The following is a 17307-nucleotide window of genomic DNA, read 5'->3' on the forward strand; positions in this document are numbered from 1 at the left end:
TAAAATATACATAGATACAAATAAGTTCCCAGGTGACTCATGCAGTTTTGGGGGTTTTTTGCTTTGTTTTTTTTTGAGACAGGGTATCACTGTCGCCCAGGCTGGAGTGCAGTGGTGCCATCACGGCTCACAGCAGCCTGACCTCCGTCACTCAATTGATCCTCTTACTTCAGCCTCCCGCGTAGCTGGGACTACAGGTGGTTGCTACCATGCCCAGCTGATTTTTAAATTTTCTTTAGAGGCGGGGTCTCACCATATTGCCCAGGCTAGTCTTGAAGTCCTGGACTCAGGCGATCCTGCCACCCAAAGTGCTGAGATTACAGGCATGAACTGCTGCGCCTGGCTGGCGTGTGCAGTCTGAAACTTCCCAAAGCGAATGCACCACGTGGCCAGCACCCTGACCGAGAAACAGACATGACGCCCTGGATGCCCCTCGCGGTCCTCCCACCGCCCTGGCGTCCAGCCCCAGAGCTCAGCTGGTTTGCATCTTCCTGTGAATAGCCCATAAAACTAGATTCCTTTCCCTCCTTTTCTGGCCTGTGCACCCCTTAGCACCCTGGTGCGATTTGTCTGTGACGTTGTGGGTGGTTGCAGCTCCTCCTCTTCATTGCTGTGTGGTATTCCATCGTGGGCATTCGTGGTGCACACGTGTCATTTGGGGCACCTGTGTCTGTGTTTCTGTGGCATGTTATCTAAAGAGTAAAGGTACCCATACCTTTGCCTTTCTGGGCCTTGAAATCTGTTGGACTCAGGCAACTCCCTCATCTCAAACCTCCTTGTTGTGTGAGGGCGTCCGATTTGCCTCATAAGCCAACTAATTATCATCCGTGGCAATCCTGAGCAATTATGTCTGGCTAGGTATGCCATAAAGCTATAAATTAATTACCACTTATTGCTGGGAAGATCTCTCTCGGTGTGTTTGGTAATAAAATTGGAAGAAACACGTGCGTGGGTCCATGCAGGCTCAGCCTCTGAAATAAGGGCGGGGGCTGACAAGTTGCCTCATCCCACCTCAGTCTCCACCTGGGGCTGTGGGTAGGCCAGGGCTTGTTTGAGATTCCTCCAGAGTCTGGCTCCGTGGCTGCCTCCTCCACGGAGGAGGCATGAGAAGCGCGTTTTCCAAATTGTGGAAGACACTGTCCCTGCGGGTGCTTGGGATGGCTTCAGCAGGTCCAAGGAGGTGAGAGAGAGCTTCTGGGTCCATCCTCTTTTCCTCCTTGCCATCACGTGCAGGAGAAGGTCTCTGTTGATGCTGAGGACTTGAAGAGCCTTCTACACTCATCAATCTTTTTTATTTTTTCTTTTAACAGAAAAAGAGCAGGGCTCCCAGTTAAAGCCTCGTGCAGTAACAGGTTCTAGTTAGAACTTACAACATCATTATTTTTCACAGTGTTTATTCAAATATGTCCCTTTTTTCTTTTCTTTTTTTTTGAGACACAGTCTTGCTCTGTCGCTGAGGCTGGATTGCATTGGTGCGATCTTGGCTTACTGCAACCTCTGGAGACTATCGTCCAGGCTGGAGTGCAGTGATGCGATCTCAGCTCACTGCAGCCTCCACAACCTCTGCCTCCCGGGTTCAAGCAATTCTCCTGCCTCAGCCTCCCGAGTAGCTGGGATTACAGGCCCATACCATGCTCGGCTAATTTTTGTATTTTTAGTAGAGACAGGGGTCTCACCATGTTGCCCAGGCTGGTCTTGAACTTCTGACCTCAAGTGATCTGCCTGCCTCGGCCTCCCAAAGTGCTGGGATTACAGGTGTAAGCCACAGTGCCTGGCCCAAATATGTACTTTCTAATTGCGACAAGTGTTTGCACAGCTGTAAAGCTTCCCTTTAAAATACAGAGATTTGGCCGGGCGCGGTGGCTCAAGCCTGTAATCCCAGCACTTTGGGAGGCCGAGGAGGGCGGATCACGAGGTTAGGAGATCGAGACCATCCTGGCTAACACGGTGAAATCCCGTCTCTACTAAAAATACAAAAAACTAGCCAGGCGAGGTGGCGGCGCCTGTAGTCCCAGCTACTCGGGAGGCTGAGGCAGGAGAATGGCATAAACCCGGGAGGCGGAGCTTGCAGTGAGCTGAGATCCGGCCACTGCACTCCAGCCTGGGCAACAGAGCGAGACTCCGTCTCAAAAAACAAAACAAAACAAAACAGAGATTTAAGGAAGGTGCTGGCAGTTGTTTCAGAGCAGCACATTATATAACAGTGCAGGGGGCATTCAGATGTGATGAAATTGAAAGGTACTGGGATGAATGATGCTTGAGAAACCTTAAGGGCAGGGATGCACAAGGACTGAGAAAGAGGAAGCCTGACATCGATAATCCCAGCTTTTATTTCAAACCAGTGCCTGACTTTGCTAAGAAAAGCAGAGATAGTAGAGATGGGGTTTCACCATGTTGGCCAGGCTGGTCTCAAACTCCTGACCTCATGATCGGCCCGCCTCGGCCTCCCAAAGTGTTGGGATTACAGACATGAGCCACTGCACCTGGTCTTTTTTTTTTGGAATGAAGTTTTGCTCTTGTTGCCCAGGCTGGTGCGCAAGGCGCGATCTCGGCTCACTGCAACCTCTGCCTCCTGCGTTCAAGCGATTCTCCTGCCTCAGCCTCCCAAGTAGCTGAGATTTCAGGCGCCCACCACCACGCCTGGTTAATTTTTGTATATTTAGTAGAGATGGGGTTTCACCATGTTGACCAGGCTGGTCTTGAACTTCTGACCTCAGGTGATCCACCCACCTCGGCCTCCCAAAGTGCCGGGATTACAGGCATGAGCCACCATGCCCTGCCTCTGATTCGGGTTTTTTTTTTGTTTTGTTTTCCTTTCTTATTGAGGCAAAATTCTTGTAACATAAAATTAACTATTTTAAAGTGAACGATTCGGTGGCATTTAGCAGGGTCACAGGGTTGTGCAGCCATCACCTGTATCTCGTTCCAAAACATTTCTGTCACCCTAAAAGGTGACCCAGACTCCTCAGAAGTTACTCCCTGCCCCCTCCCCAGCCCCTGGTCACCACCCGTCGGCTCTGTCAGTGGATTAGCACCATCTGGATCCTCGTGAGCTTTTTAAAAATATATATATTTTTTCTTTTGAGACAGGATCTTGCTCTGTTGCCCAGGCTGGAGTGCAGTGGCACGGTCATGGCTCACTGGAGCCTCAACCTCCGAGGCAGAAGCGATTCTCCTGCCTCAGCCTCCTGAGTAGCTGGGACTACATGCATGTGCCACCATGCCCAGCTAATTTTTTTTTTTTTTTGGTAGAGATGGGGTCTTGCCATATTGCCCAGGCTGGTCTTCAATTCCTGGGTAAAAGTGATCTGCCTGCTGAGGCCTCCCAAAGTGTTGGGATTACAGGCATAAGCCATGGCACCTGGCCCTTGTGAGCTTTTGAGAGAGGCCCGCTTGCTGTTCCTTGTTAACTTGTCCTTCAGGCCTGTTGTCCATTGTCCGGAGGGTGAGCTAGTGTTTGCCTGGTTTGGTTGGTCAGTGGTGAGGTTGAGCTCATGTTTGTAGCAGGTGTGTCTACAGGACACGCTCCTGTGGACGCAGGGAGACCTGACCACCTGAGCTCTGATTGTTGCTGTGTGGCCTGCAAGGGCCAGTGTGGGCTCCTTGACTTGTGCTCGAGACTCCCCTCCCCACACCCAAGTTCAAATCTGGCATTGCCTTGTCCATCCCTGCCTCCCTAACACCCTCGTGCACCATGCATTTCCCCCTCCCTGCACTTGCTTCTGCCTTCCCTTCCAGCTGGAATGTGCTTCCTGGGCCTCCTTCACCTGGCTCCTGTTAAGAGGCCTCTTCCTTCCTTTGGTCTCTCCTGTCAGAATCACTGGCTCCTACCTCACCCCTTCTCTGGCACAGAGCTTGTCCCTCATGGTAGGGCCTGGGGCTTTTTACAGAATGGAGGAAGGGATCCTCTCTGTCTGGTTATCTTGTCATTGCCACGGGGGTGCTCTGCAGACCACAGCTCTGTGCAGACCTATGGCCTGGCAGGACCTGCCAATGCACTGTCCTTGTCTGATGTCCCCTCCCCACCCCTCTGTCTTCTAGGTGCCCCCTTGTTTCTCTCCCATCCTCACTTCCTCAACGCCGACCCGGTCCTGGCAGAAGCAGTGACTGGCCTGCACCCTAACCAGGAGGCACACTCCTTGTTCCTGGACATCCACCCGGTGAGCCCCTGCCATCCTCTGTGGGGGGTGGGCGATTCCTGGTCGGAGCACACCTGGCTGCCTCCTCTCTTCCCAAGCACAGAGCTGCTGTGGGCTGGGGTGGTGGGAAGCCTGGCTTCTAGAATCTCGAGCCACCAAAGTTCCTTCCTTCACCCCGACTCCATAGTTCATGGGTTTTATGATCCCTGTACTGGGTTCTATAAATGGGCCCTAAGACAGTAAATTAATTAGAACTTATCAGCTTGGGTGTCTCCTTCATGTGAGCTGGAGGCAGCCCTCTGGATGTGTCAAGATACCGTAAAGATCTTCAGGTACCAAGAAGAGCCTGGAATATCTTGCAGATAAATCACACAGAGAATTTGTCCCGTGTGAAGTTCTGTCTACAAGCAGGGAGCTGGACATGTGGCCCTCCCGAGGACATGCCTTCAGCTCTGTAGCCTCTTCTCTTGGCACCTCTGTTCTCTGTAAAATATGCCCAGTTGGGCTTGGTGGCTGCTACCATTGATTCAGAAATCTGTGGTTTTCTGTTTCCTGAGTGGGCACTTGAGGTCTCTCCCATGGGCCTTTAACAAAATTATTATTATTATTATTTTTGAGACAGGGTCTCACTCTATTGCCCAGGCTGGAGTGTAGTGGCATGATCATGGCTCACTGCAGCCTCAGCCTCCCTGGGTTCAGGTGATCCTCCCACCTCAGCCTCCCTAGTAGCCCGGACTACAGACGTGTGCCACCATACCTGGCTAATTTTTGTATTTTTTGTAGAGATGTGGTTTCGCCTTGTTGCCCAGTCTGGTCTTGAACTCTTGGGCTCAAGCAATCCTCCTGTCTCGGCCACCCAAAATACTGGGATTACAGGCATGAGCCACCGTACCCAGCCAAAATTAGTTTTCTAACTTGAAAAAGAAAAGCTGTCTATTTTTGAGGTGTACAACATGATGTTATGATATATGCATATAACTTGTGGAATGCCTAAATCAAGCCAATTAACATATGTATTACCTCACATACTGATCATGTATTAGTGGTAAGAACATTTAAAATCTACGGTCAGCAACTTTCAAGTATACAAAACATTGCTATTCACTATAGTCACTGTGTTGTATTGTATAGTACAATACACTGACTGTTGCTGTATTGTCCAGCAGATCTCCTAAAGTTATTCCTCCTGTCTAACTGAAATTTTGTATCCTTTGACGGACTTCCCCCTCCCTGCCTTCCCAGCCCCTGCTAGCCAGTATTCTACCCTCTCTTCCATGAATTCAACTTTTTTTTTTTGAGATGGAGTTTCACTCTGGTTACCCAGACTGGAGTGCAGTGGCACGATCTCAGCTCGCTGCATCCTCCGCCTTCCGGGTTCAAGCAATTCTCCTGCCTCAGCCTCCTGAGTAGCTGGGACTACAGACACACACCACCACACCTGGCTAATTTTTGTATTTTTAGTAGAGACAGGGTTTTGCCACGTTGGCCAGGCTGGTCTTGAACTCGTGACCTCAGGTGATCCACCCGCCTTGGACTCCCAGATTGCTGGGAATATAGGCGTGAGCCACTGCGCTTGGCCTGAGTTCAACTTTTTAAGATTCCACATACAAGTGAGATCATGCAGTATTTGCCTTTCTGTGCCTGGCCTATGTTACTTAGCATAGTGTCCCCCAAGTTCATCGTGTTGTCACAAATGACAGGATTTCCCTGTTTTTATTTATTTATTTATTTATTTTTTTGAGGCAGAGTCTTGCTCTGTCACCCAGGCTGGAGTGCAGTGGCAAGATCTTGGCTCCCTGCAACCTCCGCCTCCTGGGTTCAAGTGAGTCTCCTGCCTCAGCCTCCAGAGTAGCTGGGATTAAAGGCACGCACCACCATGCCTAGCTAATTTTTGTATTTTTAGTAGAGATGGGATTTCACCATCTTGGCCAAGCTGGTCTCGAACTCCTGGCCTCAAGTGATCCGCCCACCTCGGCCTCCCACAGTGCTGGGATTACAGGCGTGAGCCACTGCGCCCGGCCAGATTTCCCTCTTTTTAAACGCTGAATAGTATCCCACTGTGTGTGCACCACGTTTGCGGTGCCCATTCATTCACTGATGGACACTTCGCTTGATTCTGTATCTTGGCTGCAGTGTACACGGGAGTGCCCCTGTCTCTTTGACACACTGATTTCATTTCCTCTGGGCAGATGCCGGGCAGTGGATCACTGATCCGATGGTAGTTCTGGTTTTCATTGTCTGAGGAAGCTCCATGCGTTTGCCACAGTGCTGCGCACCTCAGGCCCTTCCCGAAGCTCTGCGGCAGATGCTGTTCTGCACCATTTTCCTTTGTCCTCCCAGGCCTCCTTAGCCACTGACTAGACCCTCTCGGCCCCGGCCGCAGGCCTGTCTCTGCCTTCCGTCTTTTAGTTAATTCCTCCTCCGGCCTCTCTTGCTCTGCTGGCTTCCGGAGAATTCCGCCATGCACACCATCTCCTGTGTACTCTCACTGGTCGCTTTCCTTTCAGGGCAGGGATTTTCTTTTCTCCCCCTCACATCAAGAAAGAGGGGGTTAAGTTTGGAAGCCCAGAGAGAGGTACAGAGCTGTTTTGCCGCAGCCACTTTAGCTGCTGCCTCCAACTCTACCTCCAGATCAGCTTGAGGCCGACAGGGAGAGGAAGTGGCCTTTATTTCTTTGTTTTTTGAGCTGGGCACGTTGGGGAGGGGATCGTGAGATCAACTTGCTGCCTGTTGGCCATTAGCCTTGAAAACCAAATGCGTGTTGGAAGCTGCTTCCGTGTGGCCACTTTTCTGCTCCTAAAACTGGGGGAGGGCGTGGGGACAGGGGACGCAACAGGACGCTGCTATAGTGGTATCACAGCTAAGACTTATTATAACGACAGAATTCAAAGCAAAATTAGCAAAGGGAAAAAGCACCCTGGGTGAAGTCGGGGGAGGTCAGGCTGGGGCTTCCAGAGTCCTCTTCCAGGGGAGTCCTACAGGATGCACTTAATGTCTTCAGCAATGAGTTATGACAACATGTAGGAGATGTTGTCTAGCAGGGAAGCTCATTAGAAATTCAGTGCCCACAGTTTTTGCTAGGGGCCAATCACATGGGCACCTCTGCCTGGCAGGTACCAAAATTCTAGACTCTGGGAAGGAAAGCAGGTGCTGAGCAAGAACCATACTGTTTGTCCAGATAACTTCGGCCCAGTGAACTACTCTCATGAGTTAGGGGATGGTGGGAACCCTCCTGAAATCCGGGTTCCCAGATGCCAGCAGAGTCCCTCAGGAGAGCAGCTTCAGGCCTGCGGTGTGAACTCTGTTCTACTCATGGGTGAACTCACGCCCATCCCACCAGGCTCTCACTCTCAAGGGCAAGTGCTCCCCAGTTGTGGGCATAAGTGAGGCCTTTGTTGAGCTCTTCTTTACCACAGGGGCCTGGAAGGGCCTCAGCATCCTGGGCCATAATGAAGAGAACATCCTTTCCTTACAGTGTATGTGATAATAACCCAGGTATTTATGGCCCCGAGTGTGGCTATCTTGCATACCTTACTTTTGCTCTTGCAAATATTCTGTCAGGTGGGGAGAGTTCCCTCTGTTTTACAGATGAGGAAGCAACTCTCAGTTAAGAAGAACCAAATGCAGTTCTCTGACCTCAAATCTAGTTTTATTTCCACTATCATTTCCTGACTTCATTCTGGAACCACCTTCCTGCTGTTTTTGATGACATATGTGTGTCACTTCTGTTATTTACTTAAAAAAAAAGTCTCATAAAAAAAGAGCTGAGTGTAGTGGCTCATGGCTGTAATTCCAGTGCTTTGGGAGGCGAAGCAGGAAGATCACTTAAGGCTAGTTTGAGACCAGCCTGGGCAACCTAGTAAAACTCTGTCTCTACAAAACTAATAATGATAAATAGGCTGGGCACTGTGGCTCACGCCTGTAATCCCGCCTTGGGAGGCCAAGGTGGGCAGATCGCTTGTGGCCAGGAGTTTGAGACCAGCCTGGTCAACATGGTGAAACCCTGTCTTTACTAAAAATACAAACATTAGCCGAGTGTGGTGGTGCACACCTGTAGTCCCAGCTACTGGGGAGGCTGAGGCAGGGCAATGGCTTGAACTCAGGAGGCAGAGGTTGCCTGCACTCCAGCCTAGATGACTGAGACTCTGTCTTAAAAACAAACAAAATAAAATAAATTTCTGCACAAGGGAAGGTTTTATTACTACCTCAAATAGGAAATTACAAAATTCTCCAAAGAAAGAACACAACTATAAAAATGAACAAGGAAAAAATATTAGGCTCTATGTAAAATACTGTTGTCTGCCAGCAGGGGTGAACCTGGGGCCACCTCTCAGCACCGTTGTTAAAAGTGGAGATTTTGTGTAGGTGTATTAGAGGGGCATTAAAGACCATGCGAACACCTGACTGAGACTACTCTTGGAAATGATCCAGAGGAGTTGGGAGTGAATTGAGAAGGGATTCTTGTCCATTTCATTGAATGTGGAGCTTGAGAGGGAGCCTGGACAAATTACCATTCTGCACTTTGGGAAACACCGTCTTAGCAGGACAGGTGAAAGTGATTAGGTTTTTTCCACCCTGGGACAGGCTTGCTTTATAGAAGGGACCTCTTGGGTTATGTCTTGAGGCTGTAGACATAACCGTGTGGGAAGCACTTGTTTCCCTATAAGGGGTTAGAACCAGGAGAGGAGATCCCAGTGCACCTGCCCAGCATTTCTAGAACCATGGACCCTCCCCCAGCCTGTGGCTTGTTTTAGGTCAGATACAAGCAAGCTCCACTGGGCAGTTAGTTGGGACGCCCACCCTCTTGACTGAGACCAGGGGGAGGAGCGCTTGGTGGTGTCCCTGGAGCTGGGGGTGGCCAGTCTCCTCACTGTGTTTGTTGCCGCAGGTCACAGGAATCCCCATGAACTGCTCTGTGAAACTGCAGCTGAGTCTCTACATGAAATCTATTGCAGGCATTGGGTGAGTGTGGACTGGGAGCTGGGGCTGCATTGCTCATTGAGAGATGAGGGGCTCAGTGCTCCAGTGGTCCCAGACTCCAGTGATGTACCCCAGGAACCAGGGCATGGGGAGGGGAGAGGGTCCTATTGAGGATGGAATCCACTCCCTGCTGATCTTCTCCCTGAGGGGTCTTGGTTTTGAGCCAGGTCCTGACCTGCATCCTGATATTCCTTCCCCAGAAGGCCACTTTTCTTTCCCTTTTTTGTTTTTTTTGTTTTTGTTTTTAGATGGAGTCTCGCTCTTGTTGCCCAGGCTGGAGTGCAAGGGTGGGATATTGGCTCACCACAACCTCCACCTCCCAGGTTCAAGCGATTCTCCTAACTCAGCCTCCTGAGTAGCTGGGATTACAGGCATGCGCCACCACGCCTGGCTAATTTTGTGTTTTTAGCAGAGACGAGGTTTCACCATGTTGGTCAGGCTGGTCTCAAACTCCCGGCCTCAAGTGATCCGCCCACCTGGGCCTCCCAAAGTGCTGCGATTACAGGCGTGAGCCACCGCGCCCAGCCTCCACTTTTCTTTCTTAACATTCACCCCCTCCCTGCCAATTAGCCAGAGCTTCAATACAAGCTGTTTCCTACATGACAGAGTGGCAAAAATTAAAGCCTGGCAAAACCAAATGTTTGAAAATGGAAACTTACCAAACAGCATTCTTTAGTTTCACTATTCATTTTACAAGAATTCTTCGACCACTGATTTCCTCTTTTTGATTTTTAAAATAAAACAACTTTATGGAAATACAATTCACGTACCATAAAACTCACCCCTTTAAAATGCACAATTCAAAATAAAAAAATAAACAACAACAACCGCCCCTCAAATAAAATGCACAATTCAGTGACTTGTAGTGTATTCACAGAATTGTGCATCTATCACCACAATCAATTTTGGAACATTTTCATCACCCCCAAAAGAAACCCCACACTCATTAACACTCACTTCCCTGTCCGCTCAGCCCCAGGCAACCGCTCATCCTCTTCCTGTCTCTGTGGACTTGCCTATTCTGGGCATTTCATGTAAATGGAATCACACACGATGTGGTCTTTGGTCTTTTGCGACTGGCTTCTTTCATTTAGCATCATGTTTTCAAGGTTCATCCATGTCGTAGCATGGATCAGTATATTTTATGGCTGGATAATATCCCATTGTCTGGATAGACCACATTTATTTATCGGTTGGTGGATGTCTGAGTTGTTTCCACGCCTTGGCCATTATGCATAATGCAGCTGTAAATGTTCCTGTGTCAGTCCCAGTGTGGACATCTGTTCTCATTTTCCTTAGGTAGGTACCGAGGGGTGGAATCGCTGGGTCCTATGTTAGCTCTTTGTTTAACTGTTTGAGGAACTGTCAGACTTTTGCACAGCCTCTACCCTGTCCCCATTCTTAGCAGCAGCACAGCAGGGTTCCAGTTCCTCTCCACGCGCACCAGCACTTGCTGTAGCATTACGCGTTGCTAGGACTTGGTGAGGGATTACACTGATTTGTTGCTATGTCAGTGTCTGTACTTCTTAGCATATCTGAAATAGTTTTGTTAAAAAAAAATTATCTTAGAAAAATCCCTGGGTTGTAGGAATGTAAGCATCTATTCAGCTTTGTCAAATGCCTCTCGGCTGGAAAGAATAACACTTTGTCAGAGCATGGCAGCCAGTAATAACTGTCAGCTCGCTTCCTTCACTGCCCCCCTTGCATTTTATTTTTATATTTTGAGGCCACTTAGGGAATTTGTTCTTGATGGATTTGTGGATGGGGAAACAGCACCAGGCACGGAAGAGGCGATTGCAGCCTAAGTCCTCCCTCTGGTTCCACCACATGGCACCTGGGCTGCTAACTGGGATGCAACTGGGGCCAAGTGGGTGACCCAGATAGAAGAGGAGGCCTGGGGCTGAGGATACAGCCCCTTCCCAGCACCAGCTAACTGTGGCCCCATGGAAATGTGGGCTCACTGTGGCCACATCCTCTGCATTTTTCAAAAGGACCTCCAAATCTGAATTTTAACAGATTCTGTTAAAATCTGTTAAAATTTTAACAGGAGCTCTGTCAATTTTTACTTCTTGGGAGGTAATTCACATTCTTTTTTTTTTTTTTTGATACAAAGTCTTGCTGTGTTGTCCAGACTAGAGTGCAACCTCTGCCTCCCAGGTTCCAGCGATTCTCCTGCCTCAGCCTCTCAAGTAGCTGGGATTACAGGCACTCACCACTACACCCAGCTAATTTTTGTATTTTTAGTGGAGACAGGATTTCACCATGTTGGCCAGGCTGTTCTCGAACTTGTGACCTCAGATGATCCGCCTCCCAGAGTGCTGGGATTACAGGCATGAGCCACCGCGCCGGGCCTAATTCACATTCTTGACAAACAGTTCACGCGGGCAGCTGGATTGTGCCTGCCAGTGACCTGTGGACCAGTTGCTGTGGGCCACTCACCCAACCTCTCTGGGCCGCACAGCTGCTGACCTCCCTGCAGACTGGGAACAAGGCACTCCAGGAAAGTGGTCTCAACAGCAGATATTGAGGGCCATGACGGATGGCGTGGGAAAAGTCTAGAGACACAGCTGCCGGAAGCAGAGCTGTCTTGTGACCTGTCGGGGGAGCTTCTGTGCTCCTTGCTCACTAGGTAAAGGCAGTGGGGTTGCATGTTACTTGCATACAGTTCCCACTGGTTCTTACAAAGTCTTTTGGAGAAAAGCAGCCAAAGTGAATGGTACCATCTGTTGTCTTTCATTGTGTTTTGTCCTCTGTAGGGTGATAGTGTGAGCCCATTTCACTGTGCAATACCGTATTTAAGTGGCCCGAGAGACCTCCAATAATTGTGATTGGGGGATTTGAGCCTTTTTTTTTTTTTTTTTGAGATGGAGTCTCACTCTGTCGCCAGGCTGGAGTGCAGTGGTGCGATCTCCCCTCTGACTGCAACCTCCGCCTCCCTGGTTCAAGCGAGTCTCCTGCCTCAGCCTCCTGAGTAGCTGGGATTACAGGCATGTGCCACCACCCCTGGATAATTTTTATATTTTTAGTAGAGACAGGGTTTCACCATGTTGGCCAGGATGGCTTTGATTTCCTGACCTTGTGATCCACCTGCCTCGGCCTCCCAAAGTGCTGGGATTACAGGCGTGAGCCACCACGCCCCAGACCCTCTTTTTAAAAAAATTTTCTGGCCGGGCACGGTGGCTCACGCCTGTAATCCCAGCACTTTGGGAGGCCGAGGCGGGCGGATCACGAGGGCAGGAGATCGAGACCATCCTGGCTAACACGGTGAAAACCCGTCTCTACTAAAAATACAAAAAAACTAGCCAGGCAAGGTGGCGGGCGCCTGTAGTCCCAGCTACTCAGGAGGCAGAGGCAGGAGAATGGCGTGAACCCGGGAGGCGGAGCTTGCAGTGAGCCGAGATGGCGCCACCGCACTCCAGCCTGGGCGACAGAGCGAGACTCCTTCTCAAAAAAAAAAATTTTTTTTTCTTTTTTTAGGTGTTTTACAATTTGTTTTTGTTTTTTCGTTTTTCTTTCTCTTGCCTGATCGCTCTGGCGAGGACTTCCCACTTCTCTCTTTAAGGACTTTTGTGATTCCCTGGGACCTACGTAGATATCAGGACAGTCTCCCCATCTCAGAACCTTGGTGTACCCACATCTGCTTGGACCCACCTAGATATTCCAGGACACTCTCCCCATCTCAGAGCCTTGATGTAGTCACGTCTGCACGGTCCGCCTTTGTCGTGGCAGGTCACAGTTTCCCAGGTGTCGCATTGGTCTTCCGGTCTCTTTAGGCACCTCTTGGCTATGACAGTCTCTCATTTCTCCTTCGTTTTGATGACAGTGACACTTTTGAGAAGCACTGGTCAGGTATTTTGTAGGATGCCCGTCTCCTGGGATTGGTCTGGTGCTTTTCTCATGATTAGACTGGGGTGATGGGTTTTGGGAGGAGGAAGACCACAGAGAGAAAGTTGCAGCTTCAGACCATCTAGGGTACATTCTGTCAACATACTGTATCACTGTGGATGTTGACCTTGATAGCCTGGATGAGGTCATGCCTGTCACGTTTCTCCAGCATTGAGTTAACTTTTATTCTCCCTTCGGATTTTATTATCTTTTTAACTTGGCGTGTAAGTTTTAATGTCACAGGTAATATGAACATATCTTCTTGAGGGGAAGAATAAAGAGAGTTTCCTCTGACTCCCCGCCATCCTTAGCCATACCCACCATCACTAATTTGCTGTGCTTCCTTCCAGGCCTTTTCCTACTTCTTTACATTCCTATATATGTCACCATAGAGAAGATACATGTTGTCATTTGTCTGTCTGTTTGTCTTTGCTAGTCCAAGCAACACTGAACATCTTTGTGCCTCTGTGTGCATGTGTGAGCATCTCTAGGGCAGTTTCTGAAGAGCGTAATTGCTGGGTCGTGAGGTATATTGGTGGAATTAAGTTTGGCAGTATAGATCAGAAAACTCAACAGTTGTTGCTCAAATGGGACAAAGGTATATTGTTATTTAAAAAATCTTCTTTTAGAGGATGTCTGGAGGCAGACAGTCAGAGTATGGCAAGAGACATTCATGGTCCAAGTTCCACTCATCTTTCTGTTCCATTTTCCCAACACATGGCTTCCATCCTCAAGGTCACCTCTGGTCCCACTGGCTGCAGAGCTCCAGCCCTTGCATCTGCGTTCCAGGCGTCTGAAAGGGAGGAGGGAAAAAAGGTTCATGTCCCAGCTGTGAAAGCTTCTTTTTAAGCAGCCTTCCCGGCCATCCCACATAATGCTTCTGCAAACATCTCATTAACCAGAACTTGGTTACAGAGCCTCACTTGCCACAAGAGAGGCTGAGGTGGAGTCTTTAACTGGCTGCATTGCCATCCTGAGTAAAATTTGGGTTCTGTTTCTAAAAGGGACCAATGGATTTTGGCTAGGTCACTGGTGGGCTTTGCCCTGTAGGAGATGTGAGTTTTTAATTTAAAAAGATTATTGTCAAATTATCAAGCTCTTTGCCAGGGGAGATTCCTTCTAGCAGCACATCAAAACACCGGTTCCCTAAGCCTGCACCAGTCAAGTACTGTGGCCCCCTCATCCCCGGGGGTATATTCCAGGACCCCCAGTGGATGCCTGAAGCTGGGGATAGTACTGAACCCTGTATAGCATATACTCTGCTTCTTCCTATACACACACATCTATGATAAAGTTAATTTATAAATTACGCATAGCCGCACTTAACAATAACTAAGAATAATTATAACAAATACTATAATAAAAGTTATGTGAATGTGGTCTCTCTCTCAAAATATCTTACTGTACTGTACTGAGGGTAAGAAATGGCAGAAATCAAAACCATGGCTAAGGAGGGAATGATTGAGACTGCAGAATCAAGTCTTTCCTGGCCCCAGAACTTATGATCACAGGTTCAAAGCTGTGTGATGACAAACAGCCCTTTGGGAAAACATCTCACCTTGTCAACTAAAGAAAACAAAACAAAACAAAAAACAACAACAAAAAAATGCCTTTTAAAGAATTAAAGTTGGGTGCAGCACACCAACATAGCACGTGTATACATATGTAACAAACCTGCACGTTGTGCACATGTACCCTAGAACATAAAGTATAATAAAATAAAAAATGAAAAGAATTAAAGTTAGTCTTATTTACAAGTATTATTGAGGGCTGTAGACTGAGACCTTTAGCCTGGGGACAGTTTTGTCACATGGCTCCTAATGTGTTTCAGCTCATTTTTTTTTTAATTTTTTTATTTAGAAGCAGTGTTTATTACAGCATTTTTTTGAAACTAAAATTTAAAACAATCTAGATGCTCATCAGTAGATGAACAGTTAGATGATAGTTAAATAAATTATGATATAATCCATAAGTACAGGAATAGTACTTTTTTTTTTATTATACTTTAAGTTCTAGGGTACATGTTGGAAACGTGCAGGTTTGGTTACATATGTATACTTATGCCATGTTGGTGTGCTGCACCCATCAACTCGTCACACCCATCATTCATCATTTATATCATGTATAACTCCCAAGCAATCCCTCCCTCCTCCCCCCTCCCCATGATAGGCCCCAGTGTGTGAGTTCCCTTCCCGAGTTCCAAGTTGATCTCATTGTTTCAGTTTCCCACCTATGAGTGAGAACATGCGGTGTTTGGTTTTCTCTTCTTGTGATAGTTTGCTAAGAATGATGGTTTCCAGCGTGATCCATGTCCCTACAAAGACGCAAACTCATCCTTTTTTATGGCTGCATAGTATCCATCGGTGTATATGTGCCACATTTTCTTTAATCCAGTCCGTCCACATATGGACATTTGGGTGATTCCAAGTCTTTGCTATTGTGGAATAGTGCCGGCAATAAACATACGTGTGCATGGTGTCTTTGTAGTAGAATAATTATAATCCTTTGGGTATATACCCAGTAGTGGGATGGGGTGGGCATATGGTACACTAGTTCTACGACCTTGGAGGAATTGCCATACTGGTTTTCCATAGTGGGTTGAACTAGTTACAATCCCACCAACAGTGTAAAAGTGTTCTATTTCTCCACATCCTCTCCAACACCTGTTGTTTCCTGACTTCTTAATGATTGCCATTCTAACTGGTGTGAGATGGTATCTCATTGTGGTTTTTGATTGGCATTCCTTACCCCTATACGTAGATTAATTCAAGATGGATTAGAGGACTTAAATGTTAGACCTAATACCATAAAAAACCCTGTAGAAGAAAATCTAGGTAGTACCATCAGACCATGGCATGGGCAAAGACTTCATGTCTAAACCACCAAAAGCAACGGCAGCAAAGCCAAATTGACAAATGGTATCTAATTAAACTAAAGAGCTTTTGCACAGGCAAAAGAAACTACCATCAGAGTGAACAGGCAACCTACAAATGGGAGAAAATTTTTGCAAGCTCCTAGCTCATCTTAACAAAGGGTTTTTAATTTTTATCCAGAATCTACAAAGAACTCAAACAAATATACAAGAAAAAAGCAAACAACCCCATCAAAAAGTGGGCAAAGGATATGGAACAGACATTTCTCAAAAGAAGGACATCATACAGCCAACAGACACATGAAAAAATGCTCATCATCACTCGCCATCAGAGAAATGCAAATCAGCTCATTGTTTATATTTGGTGGTGAGGGTTTAGTGTGTGCAAAATTATACTAAATCCGTTTAGATGTTGTATTCAAGCAGAATTATATCAAGGTTTGGGTGTAAGACTTTGTTTCACACAGCTATATCTTGCTTATTTCCAGACAAACTGGGAAGATTGAGCCGGTGGTCCTGCCGCTGCTTTGGTTTGCAGAGGTAAGGATGCATTGGGCACAGTATCAGGGGCTTTTGTTAAGAGCCAGTGTGGGCATTTGAGGCAGGGGGTGGGAAGCGGCTTGCAGAAAGGGAGAGGGCTGGGCCAGGGTAACCGGACTGTGACATGGACCAGTGTATCAGAAATTTCACACTGTCCAAGCACCCTATGTCAGTTATCCCACTGAGTTGAAAGGGATCCCTTGAGATGGGGAAGACAGAAGCTGCATGAAACGGTAAAGTCCCTGGCCCTGGGTGTAAAATGATTTTGTTGAGGCATATAACCTCTTCTCCTGAAAGTGGGGAAGTTGGTTTCCAAGATGTCAGCTTTCTACTTAAACTTACTTTTCTCGCATCCTTTTAGAATTCATTCTGGCCTATTTTATTTTATTATTATTATTTTTTAAATTTTATCTTATTTTTTAATTTTATTTATTTCTTGCCTACCTCGTTTTAAATCAGGGCTAGCTAATGGCCAGGACAAACAAGCCTCCGAATGTCAAGTTCACTTCCTGCTCATAGCCCAATCTGAAGTGGGTTGATGGGGAAGCAGAGCTCTGCTTCCTGCAGTAATTTAGGGTTCCAGGGCCCCGGTGGCCCCGCCCTCCTGTAGATCCTCCTTTCAGTGGCAGGGAAAGAGATGGGGAGTCACGTGAGGCCAGGCCCACCTCCCATTGGTCAGGACACGATCAAATGGCCCTGCCCAACTGCAAGGGAGTCTGGGAATTGTAGTCTCACCTGTGTCCTGGAGGGAGGAGGTCCCTGGCAGGCTCCAACACATGCTTTAGCTAGGGAGCTTGAGATGGGGAAAGGCTGAGGCGGGCACAGAGGAGGGTGTTGGGTGGCATCTGCGCTGTAGCCCACAGCCTGTGGCTCCAGCTCATGTGTTTGTCA

General features: G+C 47.9%; 1 protein-coding gene across 5 annotated transcripts in view; it reads left to right on the forward strand.

Annotated features, from left to right (window-relative positions):
• The window catches only part of SCARB1 (scavenger receptor class B member 1), a 93685-nt gene that overhangs the window by 67539 nt on the left and 8839 nt on the right, over nt 1–17307 (forward strand). For all 5 annotated transcript variants that reach the window (XM_017889650.1, XM_017889659.1, XM_017889667.1 and 2 more), the window contains 3 exons: nt 4042–4160; nt 9028–9101; nt 16365–16416. In XM_017889650.1, coding sequence (XP_017745139.1) covers nt 4042–4160; nt 9028–9101; nt 16365–16416 — 245 coding nt within the window. The remainder of the gene's footprint in view (nt 1–4041; nt 4161–9027; nt 9102–16364; nt 16417–17307) is intronic.

The sequence above is a fragment of the Rhinopithecus bieti genome, unplaced genomic scaffold (assembly GCF_001698545.2).
Source record: "Rhinopithecus bieti isolate Rb0 unplaced genomic scaffold, ASM169854v2 scaffold_574, whole genome shotgun sequence".
Taxonomy (NCBI): domain Eukaryota; kingdom Metazoa; phylum Chordata; class Mammalia; order Primates; family Cercopithecidae; genus Rhinopithecus; species Rhinopithecus bieti.